Here is a 19054-nt window from a genome sequence, read left to right as displayed (position 1 = left end):
AAATACCATAAGTTTTCTATGCACTGAGAGAGCAATGGTTTCGTCAACTAAATCAATGAAAGATACAAAGGAGAAAGGCATTTAAGAACTTGCCATGTTTAAATTAAATGAATCGACAAGTCTCAAAATTAAGCCCTTAGCTTTTTCGTCCATTGTGGATTACCTGGTAATTATTCATGGTGCTATAGCACTGAATGTGATAAAAGTTAGGAATGAGAACAAAACTTTTATTTTGGTTTGTAGATATCTAGAATCTGTAAATATTTAAAAAGGTCCCTAAAATGCCGTTAAAGGGAGAAATTATGAAATGAGGCTTTGCACAATATCCAAGCCCAAAAATATATCCCAATCCCACAGAATAAACTTATTATATAAAACATATCATCAAAGGAAAATAGATAATTCACTAATTTCCCATCGCACATCTTAATGTAAGATGAAATCTTTAGTACCCAATCCACAATCTTAACACCTAGGTTCTTCATTTCGGCGGTGTAAAAGAGGCTCAAATTGCATACAGCCATGCACAACTTAATGGAAGATAAGAACCTTTAGTAGCAGATTTTTATGATCTTTACATGTATGTTCTTCATATTGTATATTGATTGATCTCCAGGGTCAACTTTCAATACGGCATATGTTTAATGGTTCTACCTTTTACTGTTTAGCTCAACACTAGGTAGGAAGATACAAATCATCCAGAGCTACCTAAAAGCACCAGGTTCAAGATTTAATACAAAAATCTTTTGTTTCATATGATGTAAGTTTTATTTACAGGTCTAGCTCTAGTTTAACAAGGTGCCTGTCCAGAAGTGCAGCACAAAATGACAGCGTATATTCAAGGACCGAGCAGGCATGAAGAACAGTGTCCATACTCCCTTTACAAAAAGTTAGAACAGGTATCACTTTGTCTTCTTCCACTCACCTTGACTTCAAGAGTTCTGTCTGCGTAGAAAAATGAAGCCATTGGAAATTATAGCTGAAAAGCTGAAAAGTTGTAAATTATTTCAGGTAGAAACTTATTGCAATCTGTCAGAAAAGAAATATCAGTGCTACTCTTTTTTTGTTCAGGGTAAACAATAATAGACTGGTAAATGATGAATTTAGCTCATCAGTATATGATGAATTGAAACTGGACAAACCAAAGTAACCAAACACACAATGTCGGGGCAACAAGTCATTCTGACCATAGCACACGCAGAGTTTTCTTCCTGCATCGTATTAATTATGATGACAAGTCCCATTCTTAGATTTCCTTCTCTATTTTCATTTTCATTAACAGCAAGAATTTTAAATTCTGCTCGGTTGCTGAGAAAATGAAACAAAAGAAGATAATTCAAGGAAAAGCAATGGAGAAAGGGGGAGAATTTTTTTGTTGATTAAACAGAAATTTGCAGAGAATCTTGTAAAGAAAGTATTTAGGACGTGGGTGAGTTATTCTTACCTGCTTGCTTTTTGTTATGCTATCAAATGACTACTTGAAGCAGAAGAAAGATTTCTTAACCCTAGAGAAAGATTCAACCTCTACTCCTTGTTTCTCCCTCTTTATGTTTCTTTTTATAGTCAAACACCAAATAGCATGATTCCCGCTCTCTTTTCTCTTGCTTTCTTCATTTCTTAAAGAATAGATGTAATGAAAACCTAGTGCAATAATTTGATACTAAAAATGCAGATGACAGAAACTTTACTAATTATATATATAATATAAAGAGATGAACAAATGATTTCACTTCCATTCGTTGCCATTCTCCAGGATAGTCCAAAACAAGTACAATTATATATATACATAAATATAAAAATAATCTAAAACTATATTGCAAACAAAATTGCCCATCTCCTTGGGTTCAACAGAGATAGCAAAAGGGGCATCTCACTATTTTGTCTTGATGAAATGAGCCACCAGCAACTTGGAAACTGTGAAGCCTCTAAAAGAATCAACCTTTAACAGTTCCTTTAGCTTCTTGTCACATATAATATTCCTCTTATCAGCAGGATCCTTCCACAGATGATGGAAAAAGTTAATTGGAAAAAAAAAAGCATTGAATCAAGAAGCTTTACGTGGACTATCAAGAAGTACAACAAAAGACTATAATTTGCCAACAACGAAAAAATTAGCTGCACAAACTACACAAGCAGACATGGAATGCTAGCAAATAGTGCACACAGTTGACAAGATGTTCCGTGCAAACATTAGACGTACCAAAAATATATGAATTTTAGGTTGAATATTTTTCCTGTCAATAAAAAAAACGTCTAAGATGTGGATTGACACCATGGAATTCATGTATAGATGTTTTCTCTTATTAATTTTTATTTTTTCACTTCAGAACAAATTCCTTATTTAGAAAGCTAGAGAAGATTCTGTATAAAAGCTAATCAATTGCAATAGCTTTAGTAAGATTCACAGGTATATATTAGGCAGACTTCAAAACTATTAGCTTGTCACTCAAAACGCCGATAATGTTTCCACTAGAGCAAATCAGTACATGGGAAACCCAAACCAGCAGGGAAGACATACAAATGACATGGTTGCCAAATTATAAAGTTTTTCATCAATAGAGGCATAAGTTCTTCAGCATTTAAATCTACTAATACATTTTCTAGGTTCCTTAGTGATGCAAATATAGTTTAAGAGAAGTCAGTACTTTAGTTAAAAATGTAATTTTTATGAAAAGCCAGTATTTTGAGCTGCATGTGGATTGGATTGACCTGCTTCTCATCTGGAATGTAATGAAATTAATCAAGTTTAATCCAAATCTAAGTTATTTGGATTAGGCTTGGAAGTTGTTTGGATTAAACTTGGACTGAAAATTATATTTTGAATAAAGTTTGGATTGGATCACTAAGATCGGAAGCCAAACCTGAACCAATCCAAAACTGACAAGATTAGTAATAAGATTAATGTAATTTGGTCATTTGTATTGTTGATTATATTTTATGTAGTTATCAATCAGATCTTATGTAAAATAGATTGTTGATAATGTCTACATATTGCTTATTATTATTTTATTGCATAACATCTTTATGATATAATCAGGTAATCAATTATACATGCTAATTACGATATGTAATTGGATTGTGATTTGACCCAAAAACTTGATGAATTGATAAAATAATTATTAAACCAGATTCAATCCAACCAAAATGGAAATGGGTTAGGTTTGGTTCCAATCATAGTTTGCTGAACCGACCCGAATGGGATGGTTTGGCCTGTACCAAATCAAAGCCAAGTCGGAACAGTTCACAGGGTGTCTTTGGTTCTCTCTCTCATAGTTATGGAGAAATCACCATGAAAACATTTTCTAGTTACCGAAAAGGACTTACAAGAAACTTGCAGTCCCAACAGATTGCAGAGAGACTAGCCCTTTCTGCTGGTCGCTGGAAACATGGTAGTCATGCAAGCGATTTGCCGAGTTGCAGTCACTGTGGCTACTTAGCCTTGCCTGTTCATGGTGATCCATCAGGTTCTCTGCAGTTATTTTCAAAGTCCTGATTAACAGCCAAAATTCTGCAATGAGTCGATGCCTGTGGAACCCTAGGTTTTTCCAGTCACCAGACGAACCCTATCAGCTGCAGGTATCAGTGGTCACTAAGGGTCTCACCTAAGATCAATTGGAGGTTATTCCACCAGACTATTCACAATGTCTTACCAATAACAAGGACAATTCAGTCTGTTAACGGTCACTATATAATGGTACATTCTATCTCTATTCTAAATTGGCTACACCTATATCAGATTACAGAGTGCACCATCCCCATTAAAAAAGAATCATAGTGACAAGAATGCCAACCAGTCATTTTTAAACAGACGTTCCCATTATACACATTAGTTTGAGCCATCTAACTCCACATTCACTTCCCTTGAAAAAAATTTCTGTAAGTAAAGCATGATTCCCTCGTATATAACGACATAACAATCCAACTAAATATCTTTAGTTAATACTTTCAAGTCATCATTATAATAGCGCGCACACTGCAGACATCCTTTGTTTCCAAGAAAACTATTGCATTAAGTTGGCCAAAGTAACAAATTAAGATGTTATTCAAATCTCATGCAGGCAAAGTTGGTAATGCTGCATGTACAATGTCTCTACATGCATACTACTGAGGTATCTAAGAGTACGAATCGGATTACTAACTCTATTTACAATTATCTCCCTCTATGTTTGTCTTCATGGGTATTAATGCCTCTTTGGAATTTCAAATGAAAGCTTAGCAAAGTAACTATGCAAAACAAGTATATCTGTGATCTCCATCACACATACTAAATATTTACTCGGATAAGCTCACAGATCATATTGAAATTTAGAGACAATATTAGTCTTCTTTGTTTCATGAAGAAAGATTTGCACAGGAGGATGCATTGGCAAGACTTTTGTCTTCCAGAGGCATGACTTTGAGTTCAAAACTCATCCTTAGTTTGGCACCTCTTCTGCATGCATGTTTAAGGAAGTTGCGAGCAAAGGACAAGATAGGTGCTTTAAGATCATATTGCAGTCCACACATTTGTCCTGTCAACTCCTACTTTGGAGGGCATGAAATTTGCAGTGACGCGACATAGGAGACACCATGACATGAAATGGAGAATGACCATGGGGCAACTACAATACAACTTAAGTGGAGCATTGGGTACTATGCAATTTAAGCTGGTATGGGCTTGACTTGTTTTCATTTGGCTCTAGTTGTCAAAATTGGCTAGTGACGAAGTTTCTGGTGAATCAACTCTAAAATTTCTAAATGTTGGTTGTGTGCACATGTAGGTGAATGCGCAAAGCATTCATGCATTTGCAAGGGTGGCTATTTATGTCTTGGTTTGGCCAGTAGAGCTTGAACATACAAGCATGCAAGATATACAAGTTCTGTAGATTCCATGTGGGTGCTGCATGTCTAAGCCTCAGGTGAAGGGTACTACATGTACCAGCTTGAGAAGTGCAAGGACCTTATATGCAGGCTTTGCATGTGCAAGTGTTGGTTAACAAGGATTTATACAAGTGATTCTAAACATTTACTTCAAGCAGTGACATGAATTTGGACATGTTGAACGGGAACAAGTGAACCAAAGATAGCTTGTCGACTTGACATGTGGCTTGCAGGCCCTATCCAAAGTTCTTAAAAGCCGAGATCTCAGAGATCTTAGCAGATGACCGACATCAAGATGAACTGAGATCTCAGTTTATCTCAGCCAAGATGGAAGGTAAAAAAAGTTGGAAAGACCCAACATCTTCTAAGATCTCTGGCAAAATTTTAGGACCAAGAATCAGCAAAAGTACTATGGCATTGATATTGGAATTAATCAAAACAGTTATTTAAGTAAAGAGGTGATTGGAAAAACCAGACAATATATTCATATCCTATCAACAGATAGTACTGAGATTTGTTAACTTTTATCGGTCAAGGTAATAAGGGCCAAGACAATCTTATATACCATATTGGTGAGGCTCTAACGTCATCACAGACAGAGACCTTAGACAAAGTGAAACTTTGGCCCTACGTAGGAGTGGACCAACTTCTCACTTTGGCTTGTGGCAGCAGTTGGGTAGTGAGATGTCATCAGCTATATGGTGAAAAATTATGAAATGAATGAATTATCCCAATACAATTTGATTGACCCAATTCGAAACTGAAATTAGCCTGATATACAGGCATCCTGGATACTGATACCAGATATGGATATACTATCTGCACTGATATGGATAGTCACACATTCTGAAGACAATAATCTTCTTATCTTAATGAGAAATCCAGGTTATATTATTAGATCTCTATAGTTATTTCAGTAACAACTTTTAAGCTGACCAAGAATATACCATATCATATTGACTATGTTGAAACAACTATTGGCATTGTGATATAGTAGTTTTGTTCATGCATACTTTGAATTGAAGGCAATATGGGTATTCTGCTATGCTAACTCCTAGTATATGGTCAGCTTGAATTTAAAGACATTACTACTGTCTTACTCAAGATTCATTGTCTCGATACTGGACCCCGTACCAATACCATCCTATTACAGTATCGATATGTAGTACGGTATGAGATAGAGAGACGTACCGAGTATCAGTACAATACGAGACAGCATACTAATTTAGAATTAGTATGGTACAGTACATCCGGAACAATACAGTATCGGCCGGTACGGCAAACTTTGGTCTTGTCTTACTATTGTTGTGATGCATACATAGCTCTAGTTTCTTTCTTTCTTTGTAGATTTAACACTTAGGTTTGTGAGTGAAATGGAGTAAAGTCCACACATGAAGACTATATGTTCCATCGGCAACTTATACACATGCAATAATGCCAAGAGCTAATCTTATATCGAATGAGCAATACAACAGAGGACAAAGTTGTATGTCTCATGCAATTAATTATCTAACCAGCAACTATACAATAGATGAAGAACCGGTACACCAGAATACCTGCAGATTGTTTTGTTTTATGTACTCCCACATCCTTTTCACGACATCAGACCGAGATAATGCATTTTCACCAGTACCAATAAACTTCACCAGATCATCTGAAAGTGGAAGGGGTGCAAGAAGACCAGAAGAACCTCCTTTTTGCCGCTTTCCTGTCCATAGCATCCCATTAGAATTTGATAAGTGGAATAAGTGATATAGTTCTACGCTTTGTTGATGGCACTAATATAACATGAGAACACTATTCCCCAACCTTCTCTTTCCTTTTTATGTTGTTTCTCCTTGGGTTCTGACTTCACTACGGTCGATGGGCCACCTAAACATCGGAAATAGTATAACAAATATAAGTCAAGCAATATATCCAAGGTAAACCAATGTTTAAAAACTGGATGCATAAAAGTTAGCCATTTAGTCTCTTGATGAGGCCAAAAGAAAGCCCAAGCCCTGAGGCATAAACTCCATTTAACCTTGAGGCATTAAGCCTCTATAGCAGATGTGTTCGTATTGGGTATGCATGCACCCACAAAATTTTCTTTAAAAAAAAGAAAGCAAAATTATAATATTCGAGTAAATTAATCAGACAAACTATTAGCTAAGCAGAGATGCAAAGTCAGTTTAGAATTACCACCTTCAGAATTTAAAGGCCAAATATGCTTTGATAAAGCTTTGTTCATTTGAAACATGTCAATGGTGCTGACATTAAAAATGCTTTGCAGTCTTTCATCACATATTATCTTTTTCTTATTGTTTGGGTCTTGCAAATTGTTCTGACGAATATAAGCCCATAATTTCTTCACAACCTGACACCATGTAAGCAAAACACGAAATATAGAAGCGTAAGGTCCCGAAAGCTCCTCACTTTTTCAATTGAATTGATGAGAAAATGTAGTATTAAAAGACTGTATATTTTATGAGCATTACTTCAGTTCTGGCTAACTCAGATTCGCCAACAAATTGTTGCAGTGCTGGAGAAAGACTGCACAGCTTAGTAAATCCGCCACCCCTTTTCTTGACCTCCTTATTGAGCTTGGTCAATCTAACATAATATAATAAAGAAGAGACATTTAAGGAAATTACAGAAGCAGTTCGTACATGAAGAAAATAAGTGAACAAAAAGAGGAAGGCCCTGTAGAATGTCTCAGGGATTTTAATATAAAAAAAAGAAACATCAAACTCTCAGTTTAAGTGAGTTTAGGAGCATGCAGCATACAATTGAAGCATTACTAACATAAACATGCAGTTGTAACCTTTATATAACTAGCAACATGCAAACAATCAAACAAGCTTTCTCCTGTCCATACGGCATCAGTAAAGTAATGGTATGTTCCTTGTATGCTCTAAAATAAAACATCATATATATTATAATCATCACTTAAGAAAAATCAGAAAGTTAACTTCAATTGCACAATGTTGCTTGCTGGAGTTCAGCAAGCTCAAATATCAAGAGGCAAGTTTAAAGGATATTGGCGAGCTACAATGGAATCTCAAATTAAGTGACAATCAATTCTCCAAGTGTGAACCAACAATACAAGTCAAAGCAGTGCTACATTTACTAGGTAAATAGCAAGGAAAAATGAAAAGACAGGACCTCAACTTCCTCTCGTGCCCCTTAAAATAGCAATCAATGCAAAAAGGTGAAGCATCTGAGAAATGTCATTTTCTAAAACTGAACCAGGAAGTCTTTCCATCTTCCATAAGGAAAGACATATAATCCAGCAATCAATGGACTATATATTGGAAGTGAAAAATAACAAAATCAGGTTGTCCTATTCATCAACAAAGTGAGCACCTTGGTGTATTTTTTGATCCTTTAAGGATCCTTAGTTTTGCACAGTTCTATCTTGGATTAAGTGGTACTTTTGTTTTTGTTCAGATGATACAGTGGGATAGTTAATGTACACTTTGTATTATGGACAATTAGATTAAGGTATAAATGGAAATTATGTTATCTATCTGGAAAGACAAAATAATAGACATTAGGGCAGTCAGTTTTGGCACAAACCTTGTTAAAGAGACTACACCCAACCAGAACAAAGCCCACCTAACATGACTAGTTCCTTCCATGGGTCAGATACAGGTCAAGAATGATTGACCTACCAGTAAGTATGACTGGATTTAACTTAATGTGCTATTACCAGTCAGGTCAGGGTATACCCAGCCTGGCTTAAATTAATCAAATAAGCTTTTACTTCTTGAAATATTACATATAATTGTACAAATTCCACGGTCTAGATTTTTTATCTCTAAGAGATAGAGAGAGAGAAAGAGAGAATAGACCCTATTTGGGCTAATTCATAAACCTAATACCCCGTTATCGATCTTCTCCTCATCTCCCCCATTACCTCCTTCCCCTCCTCATCCTCCTCTCCACTTGCCATCCAGACACCTAATCCCTTCTGTATTGCTATCATGGCGCCCAACAACCACCTAGTAAAGCAGAGAACAGAAACCTTCATAACCTGCCATTGGGGCACTCAATAGCCACCGTCGCCCCACCATGTCCTTTCCTCTCCTCCCTTTCTCCTTCTCTTCAACCCTCTTCTCATCTCATCCAGATGGGCAACTGTCATCACCATTGTTCTACCTTGTCACCACATCAGCACTATGGTCGAGCCCCACCAACACTCAATTGTCATTGCACCATAATTTTACCACCTCATCACTGTCATCCAGCCCCATCACATCGCATCACATCCCCTCTCCTCCCTTTCCTTTGTTTCCTGCTCTTCCCTTTCACCCCCTGATTTTGGTGAATGGTTTAGCTCCTGAAGGACTTAGCTAGCCCACCAACAAGTTCAGGTCAGCCTTCTCTGACCAGCGAGCAGGCCAGTTTGGTTTTGAGTTAAGGCAGTAAAGCTTCATAGTAGAGGTTAGCTCAACCTAATCCACTGCTACCTAATAGCAATAAAGAGGCACCTGATAGTAATAAATACACTTTATATTTCTTCGGTGTTTCACTCATCTATATTGTATTAAAAAGAAATAGGTTCAAGTTTTAGGAATATTTTCTTAATCAGTCTCTGATGTCAAAATGCCCTTGACTCAACCATTCTCTTTCCAGTCTACCTCTCCTTTATCCCATGACTTTCTAATTTTTTGCCAGCCAAAGTCTATTGTTGTTAATATGGAATTAGCAATGCCTCCATTAAAAAAAATTAGTATCCACTAAATCTGGATATCTCACCTAATCATGTGATTACCATCTTCAACCTAGTCACGTGATTATCATCTTCAACCTATTTCTCTTCCAATTTCCAATCCGACTAATCCCACCTCTTTTGACTCTTGGTTTTTACCAAACCAAATTTCAGGGATAGCTCAGTCAATTTTTGTTCTCAAAGTACCCCGGACTCCACTATGTTTCTCCCAACCTACCTCTCCTTTTATCCCATGACTCTCGCATTCTCTTCCAATCAGAACTCTTGTTGCTGTTTTAAAACATGAAAGCCTCCTTTTTAAAAAAAAATAAAGATCCAATATAGATTTATATTGAAACCTAATATAATGTTGCAACTTTATTAATTTTCAGCCTCTTCCCTCTCCTATTACTTCTAAATCATAACACCCCGAAGGCCCCACTCTGTCCTGAACCTTTTAATTCTATCACTTCATGCGTGTCCCCTGTGTCCCTTCTTTTTCCTTTTTTTTTTTTTTTTTTTTTTTTTGGGGGGGGGGGGGGGGGGAGGGGGGAGGGGAGGGGGTGAACATGATGAAGAATCACAATAAAAGAGTAGAAATCTTTCGGAATATCTAATTTTCCCTATATAACAAGAGGATAAGAGAAGCTATTTTCTAAGTTTGAAAGCACTTGAGTTTGTCCTTCCCTTTTAACAAGACCGCTCAATCATGAAGTGGGTAATATCATAGAGTAGAAATGCAAATGTACCAGCTAGTGGGTACATTCTCTGGGTCAAGCCATGTAATTGGGTGAGCGCCATTTAAAATTTTGAAAATCCATGCCTAGTCCCAAGCCTAGCCTAATTGCACATTTAAGTAGAGAGGATGGACAAAAACATGATCGGAGACATTGAAAGGTACACTTACACACCATGGAAGTCATCTATAGAGTGTAGAGGATGTGTAGAAACATGATTTGAGAGCTACATCAATGCAACATCAATGTTAGATGCAGTATCAAAAGGTTTGGGATCACTTGAAGCTTGTCCAGAAAAGACATGTTTACTTTATAAGTAATTTATTTTTGTTCATTTTTTTTACTTTGTAAGTAATTTGTTTTTTATTCATACTTTTTACTGCATATAAAAATGATGTTCTCAAAAGTTTTTGTTTCGCCAGTTTTCTTTTCTATTATTATAATATTGCATTAAGTTTTCCCAAGTATTTTTCTCTATATATGAACTTATCTTATACTAAAATAATCAATTTTATGATTTTTAGTTCAATGTCTATTGCACATGCTCACATGCTAGTATGTCTTAAATCTATAAGAAATCTTAGAATAAATAATTCTATCTAAAAGCAAAACTAGATATTTTATCTGTACTTGCTCTCTTAGTGCAAGCTTCTTGCCATCTATTAGCAGTGATATGAATTGATGCATCTCTCTCTGACTTGCACGATAAACATGTAATTGCATGAAATATCGAACAAGAAGTAGCAATCACTAGAAGAAAGTCAAAAGTATGCTTAACATACTCACAGTAAAAGCCGAAAGTAACAATTAGCTTTAAATATGTGTGTGTGTGTGTGTGAAGATGCAGATTTCCATGCAATTTAACAGGGACAGATAAAGATTCACAAGAAAGAAGTTCGCCTTCAGAACATACTATGGTGATGTTACTTGTTTAAAGTAGTCTTAACTTTTTACAGATAATCACTACATAGCCTCCTTAAGTTTCTACTCAGCAAAGATCTTTAGTTCCATATCATGCCTTCCTACTTAAAAAACTCAAGAGGGATGTTGACCTATGCAAAGTAATGCATGGAGGTCCTAGAGGAGCGCATTTTCTTTGAATGATATTAATGTAAAATTCATGACCTAAAGCATTAAATTGTCTTGCATATCACCGCCCTGTTGGCACAATATAGACCCTTTATATATACAAGGGTACATATTAAAACTTCATTACTTATTGATTTCCAACCCTAAAATTCACCGGATCTGTATAATTGGGGCATGTCATAGGATGCCAACTACAACATATTGGTTTCACTAATTGACTGGTACACGAGACAGGGTAACTCCAGAAAGATTCCTGGTGGCGGCAAATATCAATCTCAAGCACCATGATGCCCATATATGTAGGGTCCAAGCATCCTCTGACAGCACGAACAAGATCTTTCTCAAGCACATGACATGCTTCCATACCTTGATTCCTTTCAAACCACTGTAATCCTTAAGGTTCTCTTTGGATATTTAGAAAGTAAAGAGAAAAAGTCTATAAGATCTAGGCATGCCAAGATTACCCATATTTGAACCTAAAATTTCATTTCATTTCCTTCATTTCCCCTAAACTCCCATATTGTAAACAATTGTAGAGTTTCATCGCCCCAATTTCAACATGAGAAGCAACCTTAAAAAATACTCAACCTCAAGTCCAACAACAACCCCTAGAGATAACAGACCCAGTATCCTGAGTACTAGTAGCACATATGATTTAAGAAGCCAAACTGACTTGCACTGCTTTATTCAAAAAAAATAATAAAACTACGGCAAAACGGAAGGAGCAGACTCTCTATCAAAAGCAGCGGAACATTGCTAATCCTCCTCCATGACCATGATTAAGAAAACATTTCAATGAAGACCAGAAAGACTTCCGCCACATCCTCCTATTGCCCAACAAAAATTTTCAAAAAATCGATTTTTAGGGTAAACATTGAGCAATTAAGCAAAAACCCAATCTAAGATGATGTAAGTAACTGATAATCTAAACTCCAAAATCCAAATAATCAACGACTCCAGAACTGCAAAGAACGAAAGGCGTCACCTTTAACCTGATCAAGAACAACAAAACCCTAATTAGCCCAAACTTCCCAAATGCGACCACGAGAACACACCAAAAATAGAGACCCGGAGAAAAGAAATGGAAAACGAGTAGCGATAGAATCTAACCGCCTCTTCCTGCTGCTCCCGCCCTCGTCTTCTTCCTCCTCGTCGTCCTCTTGCTCATCATCCTCCTCCTCGTCCGCCTCCCCCCTGCCTTCCTCTCGGTCCCTTTCGCCTTCCTCCCTTCCCAAGCCGTCGTCCTCTTCCACCTCCTTGTTGTCGTTGAGCTCGCTGTGGAGGAAAAGATCGACCTGCTCCCTGATGAAGGCCTTCTTGCTGGAGAGATCGACGCCGAAGTCCTCCTCGAGCTTCCGGCGGACGATGGCTGTGGTGGTGGTGGAGAGGTCGGAGGCCCGGAGGAACTCCCGGAGCCGCTCCACGAGCTCCGAGTCCGACACCATCGCCGCCCTCTCTCTCCCTCCTTTTCTTTCCTCTTTGGTATTTGGCTCTACTCTAGATTTGCGGCCTTGCCTCTGTGGGCCTTTTCTCCCCTTTTTTATGCGCTCTTTTACCTGCGAGTGGTGGCTTTTATGGGCGGGCGTTGACAGGGGAGGAAATGGATTTGATCGCATGATGCGGTTCGCTTTTGGGTAGGGTTGGGGGGACGCGAGGTTGTGTCTTTTGTGAAAGGAGGTTTCATCTTCCTTCCCGTGAATCCACCGTTGGAGCATCTAATGATCGCTTTGAGATCAAGGCAGATGCGTTTGGAGCACTTTGAGATCTGTAAGGTGAGTAATCCAACGGTGGATTCATGCGAAGGAAGGTGAATCATTCTTTGCGTGAAAGATACAACCCCGAACAGGCCGGATGGAAATTCTCTGAGAGATGATGTATGTTGGGAAGAATTTTTTGGCATGCCATGCATCCTGTCACGGATCCTAAAGCACATATAAGAGAAATTTAAAATTATAAAACAGACTTACTAATTCAAATGGAGGAAGATCAAAATAAATAAATAAATAAATATTCTTCTAAAAATTTAAATTTGCATGAATACCCTCTTAAATTTATATTTATTTCTATACCTTCATAAAACACTATCTTGTACAAATGCTCCTGATAAAACGGTTTTCCTAACATCGTTAATAAAAACCATATTTATTTTAATGAAAAATAAAATAAAATTTTGAAATTACGTTTTGTCCTCCATCAAGATTGCCTTATAAATGTTTGCTTCTGCACATCTAAAGGTATTTTAGTCATTTTAATTTGAAAGCGTTAATTTTTAACGGCGTTAGATAGCATGGGTACATATGCAAAAATAAGAATAAAAAAAAGGGTAAAATAGCAAAACAAGTATTTTACGAGAGTATACGTGCAAATATCATTTTGGAAAAAATATTCATGTAAAATTCGATATTTAGAAGAGTATTCATGAAAAAAAAAATCCAATAAAAAAAAGAAAATGAGAAAGAGAATATAAGTGGTCCCACCATCATCGCCCTCACTCTCTCCTTCAATCTTCCACCCCTTCCCTACCCTTAGCCTAAATATTCACTCTCCTCTTCCATCACCGGACAAATGTCTCAAATTTCTAGATCTAGGTGAAATCTCATAACTTTTCTTTTTGATCTGCCACCTCCTTGTTAGGTAAGATCCGACTCAAACAATTCTATTCAATCATATCCATATCTTAGGAGATATAAAGTGATCTTGATTCTATTCTTCGCATCAACATGCAGGGTGATGGTTGGAAGGAAAACTTTAATACTTGAGCTCCACCAGAGGAGAGAGACCCAAGCATCAACATCCTAGTCAGCGACCAACCAGATGATGAACTAATAATTGGTTAATTCATACCTACCATATCGGCGATACGTATCGCATGTTTTTGTTGATACACATCTCTAGACAAGATTATATATTGTTTAAATCATCAATTTTCTTATTAGTAATGCATATCGAATTAGTACATATATGCGCTTTCCCAATATGTTGATACACATCTAGCAACTTTTAGATACACATTTATTATTTTGTTGATACTACCTTACACTTTATATATACACCATAAATCATGGTAATACATAATTGATGGGAGGCAAAATGGATCATCCTGCTCTAGTGTGGAACCACCCAATTCCTGCCGAGCAGACCCCAGAGCCGAACAACCTCCGAGCAAGTAATAGCATCCCAGGCCCGAGCTTGACCGCAAGTAAATGATAGGAGGCAAAATGGATCGTCCTGCTCTAGCGTGGAACCACCCAATTCCTGCCAAGCAAACCCAGAGCCGAACAACCCCCGAGCAAGTAATGGCCCCCGAAGAGGCCCCGTCGACCACATGTATCCACAATGACGCCCCTCGAGCCGGGCTCAGGGCGCCCTGCCGAGCTAACCTCCTAATCGAGGAAGTATGTGAGGATCCGTACGGGCATGTGTTTAGTCCCACATCGGTTATTCACTGGGTAGATCTTGGGTACTTATACACGATCAAGGAACCCAAACAATAACTTCTGGCTAGCCATTTTGGGTGAGGTCCTGGGTTGTTACAACTTACTGCCTGGGTAATCCGGCAAAATTTGGATTGAATTTCCTGTTAAATTTATAGAGTAGAAAGTCTATTTCAGCATGACCAGTAGCAATATAACATCCTTTTTTGTCAAAATCCTGCGAGAAGAAAAAAAAAATCTCAATGAATCTTTTTTTTTTCTTTCTACAAATTGATAGGCTCTCAAAGGTCCAATATTTTTTCTTGCATAAATATCTAAACAATTCTTGTAACAACCCATGACCTCACCTAAAATGGCTAGCTGGAAGGTATTATTTATATTCCTTATTTAAATCCATTCAAATCTAATCACAAGCACGATGATTGGTCTGTAGTCAGCCCTAATGAATCTGTGTTGCACTGTCCCCTAGTCCACATAGATTATGGGCCGGATCCGCTCTGATACTATTTGTAACAACCCAGATCTCATCCAAAATGGCTAGCCGAAAGATATTATTTGAGTTCCTTGATCCTATATAAATACCCAACATTTACCAAGCAAATAACCAATGTGGGACTAAACACATGTCCGCACGAGTCTTCACGTACTCTTTCATGATTTTTTTATTGTTTACAAAAATGACAACACCTTGTTGATCTTTTTATTACCATTTAAGTACTCTTGCCTCCACGATCTTCAAAAGTACTGCACTTGCCTTTATATACTAGGGCTGAAACCGGCCTTCCTCGGTCATTCACCATGATATCCTAAGTTCCAAACCGTCCTCATTGAAATGAACAGATAGTATTAAAAGAGAAAACAACCTGTATGGTTGTTATGGAGTATGGCACTAAAAACCTTCAAAATAGATCACAATCATGAAATATTTGTACAAAGTTTTATGTAATCAAACATTTTCTTATTGCTAGATAACTTACCCCCCCCCCAAAAAAAAGATAAAAATATTGTCTGTGGCTCATCACATTTCTTCAACTACTGGTTTAGCAAGAGCATTGCTATCCCTCCTTGTGAAATATGGGAGGGGTTACTAAAGGTCATGTTAAGATCGCGTCAAATACTAGTAACCATGCCGGAATAAGAAATACTTGTGCTGCGATTTAGGAGATTTTAATTTACTAATTGATAATTCCAGAGATAAAACACATTGTCTAGTTAATGCAAACATCTTTGATCTGATCATCACAATCCAAAAAAATGGAAAAAAAAATGTCAAAATTTAAGCACACTAATACTTTTGGCTATGGAAGAACTGCGGCTCTAATCGTGATAAAGAAACTAAAAAGCTCATAGTTATCTCAAGATCGATTTGTTATCTCTCATTTAATAAGGTAGAAAATTTGTGGGTTCTCAATATCTTACTCAAAAAAGCTAGCCAGAAGATATTATTTGGATTATTTGATTCTGTATAAGTACTCAAGATCTACCCAATGAATAACCGATATGGGACTAAACATACGCCCGTATAGATCCTCACAATTATATCTATTAATTCACTTGATTGCTGAAAATGATAGTTAGAACAAAACCACCCATATTTCATACATTGTGCCCCTCATGAAATCGACCAATTTTTTTAGAACCATGGTTGCCCAACTACAATGGTTGAAAACTAAACAACAATCACTAACCTATTGTCACATTCAGTTCTTAAAATTCATTAGATGATATTTGGAGCCAAGAAAAATGCTAAGTGGCACTGGCTTGGCATGTCATGACTTGACCATCTCTCATCAAATGGCAACAAGGGTCGGGCGTACATATCATATTTTAATAAATATAAAAAATGAATAACTATCATTAGTTCGTACAAGATATTGCGAGAATTTGATAGGTCTGAAATGACAATAAAAATGAGTGACTTTTATTCTAACTATTTGGTTGACGAGGAGTTCCATTTCCATTCCCATTTCTTAAAATGGAAATGTCATAATTTTCCAAAACCCAATCATGGCATTGAGGCATTCTCCTTATTATTTAAGCCTATTTTGTCAAATTTACTCTAAAAATTGATTTTTCAAAAATATCCCTCTATTTAATTGATTTTCTACAAGCACCCTTCTATTTAGTTGATTTTTTGAAATTGCAATCATGAACTAAATATGTCATTGTTCTTATTTCCACTGCAATCCATTCTGATTCTAATTCCAATTAAAATCGTCTTATATTTCTTTTCCCTCCCTTCTATCTTTCCCGGCCCAACTCCATGCCACCACCTTAATAAGATGGAAAATTTGTGGGTCTTTGTTATTACAGATAACTTAGAGTTTTTACATGCAATTGAAGGATACTTCTTATTATAGATAACTTAGAGTTTTTACGTGGAATTAAAACTGTCTAAGGATGGCCGGAGATTGTGATGCCCCTCTCCACCATTTTGCTAAAAGATTAAAAGCCGATCTGTTCATCGTTTTGGCAGAATGGAAGAGATGGAGCTTTTCAACAGATGGAAGAGATTAAGGAGCAACGGACGGAGAACTATTATATTTCATTTCGATTATGCACTTAGACTACCAATCTCTTCCATAATGAGTTTCAACTAGTATTCTCCTCTCTCTTCACCTCGTCTAACGGGTTCCATCTCATCCTCTTGTGCTGCCTATTACAACATCGAAAGCGCAAGACCATACTCAGTGCCAATGCTTGAGCTTATGGGGGCCTTGGGCTGAGATTTGAGAGCCAGGACTCCATTTTCATGAGGAGCAGATCAGGCATGAGGGTGATTCAACTGCAGTTATAAGCTGGATTAATAACCTTTCCTCTTCTACATGTAAAGGTTAGTTCCCAAGAATATCTGGTGGTGGAAAAGCCCTTGTTCTATTTTTATCGTAACCTATATACATCGCAAAGTAATCAAAAAAAGACAGAATTTTTTTTTCTCACCGAAATATTTTTTCTGTATAGCTAATTTCTAAAATCATGATGCATGAAAAAATAATTTTGGCATATTTGATTAACCATAGAAAAATAGTATATTGCAGGGTGGCTTATATTTCGTTGAGCATTTACTTTTCTAAAAAAGTTGGATAAAATATTTATTATACCTTTTAATAAAAGGTTTTATCTTATTTTTGAATTTTGATGGCTTAAAAGATAATTTTGAAAAAAAAATATTTCAATTCCCAAACGGTAGGAAAGTAGTTTTTTTATGTCCCTCATGATTTTTTTTTTATTTTATAAAACATGAGAATCATGCTTCTATGAAAATACTACTTTGTTATTTTTTTTTAAACTCCAATCAAACAAAAAATATTTTTTTTAATTTTTTGGTGTTTTTTTTTTTTCTGGTGAACCAGCGAGTCTCCTTAAAAAACCTTCCAATTGTAACCCATCCACGAGAGCCTCCCAGATCCTTCTGCGGCATCACCTTGTCAAACTATCATATCATTTTCGCTTAGGACGATTCACATTTTGATGTCCCCTTTCGTTAATAGATGCAGCTTCTCCTCGTCGTATATTATCAACTTCGCACCTTTGTACCTTGAAGATGATTCGATCATGGTAATTAACTGAATTCAGAGTCAGTATAACTATGGTGACTATCACCCGTTGCTTCGGAATATCTGCAGACTCGTTGGAGGATTTGTTTCCATCCAGGCCACTCATATTTATTGAAAGGTAAACAGTGCAGCTGGCTGAATTGCCTTCTATACTAAGTACTATTCGAAAAAGTTTCTTTGGAGGTGTCTCAAGTCTCTTCCGTTCTCCTTTGTCAATTTTTTTTTTTTTTAACGATCTTCTTAGGATGCTCACGCGTGTCTACCGTTGTATACATAAAAAAAAAAAACTTCCCGCCTTCAAATTACCCGTTTAATCTTCGACCAATCCCCACTATGCCGGGTTCACGCGTTCGAAACCGTTGCCGTCCATCGAACACGTCACGTGAATCTCGGAGCATTTCACGTGCCTCCAATGACGTGGCGGCCCCGACTCCTTTGGGCACCGATCATGGCCGTTTTCCGATACTCGGCAATCGAACCATGTGGAGGGCATTTCCGTCATTTGGATCAGACCATATGAGCCAACCCAATGGTGGGGTCGGAGAACCGCTCGCTGTGTTCCCACGCCCTGACAGGCTCCCCGCGTTTCCCTACAGCCGCCGAACCTTTGAAATTACCAAAACACCCTCATCACGCCATCTCCGGCACCAGTCCCAACCGTTTCCCCTCATTCCCGGTGCATGC

The 19054-nt window shown here is 37.2% G+C and overlaps 1 protein-coding gene across 5 annotated transcripts; it reads right to left on the bottom strand.

Moving 5' to 3' along the window:
• Positions 1-623: 623 nt before the first annotated feature.
• Positions 624-12950, bottom strand: LOC103709229 (upstream activation factor subunit spp27-like). 5 transcript variants are annotated; one of them, XM_008794474.4, is made up of 7 exons: positions 12490-12935; positions 7338-7452; positions 7045-7216; positions 6670-6732; positions 6417-6568; positions 1875-1996; positions 639-945 (listed from the first exon to the last, which is right to left on the bottom strand). In XM_008794474.4, coding segments are annotated over exons 1-7 (960 nt in total). In that variant the 5' UTR covers positions 12825-12935; the 3' UTR covers positions 639-944. The 5 variants fall into 5 exon arrangements, with proteins under 5 accessions (XP_026661272.1, XP_008792696.1, XP_026661271.1 ...); XM_026805470.2 differs by having other exon boundaries at positions 639-941; XM_026805469.2 differs by lacking the exon at positions 639-945 and having other exon boundaries at positions 1874-1996; positions 12490-12835; positions 12874-12950.
• Positions 12951-19054: the final 6104 nt, after the last annotated feature.

This window comes from Phoenix dactylifera, unplaced genomic scaffold (assembly GCF_009389715.1).
Source record: "Phoenix dactylifera cultivar Barhee BC4 unplaced genomic scaffold, palm_55x_up_171113_PBpolish2nd_filt_p 000007F, whole genome shotgun sequence".
Taxonomy (NCBI): domain Eukaryota; kingdom Viridiplantae; phylum Streptophyta; class Magnoliopsida; order Arecales; family Arecaceae; genus Phoenix; species Phoenix dactylifera.
This window is presented reverse-complemented; position numbering and strand designations above follow the sequence as displayed.

Bases quoted from the DNA above. Each gene is read 5' to 3' on its own strand.
- LOC103709229 (XM_026805469.2), bottom strand. From the start codon at position 12,824: ATGGTGTCGGACTCGGAGCTCGTGGAGCGGCTCCGGGAGTTCCTCCGG. The intron at 7,453-12,489 runs GTTAGATTCTAT...ATATTATGTTAG, and splicing joins GGGAGCAGCAGGAAGAGGCG to ATTGACCAAGCTCAATAAGG. The intron at 6,733-7,044 runs GTGGTAATTCTA...TCCGATGTTTAG, and splicing joins TTGGCCTTTAAATTCTGAAG to GTGGCCCATCGACCGTAGTG.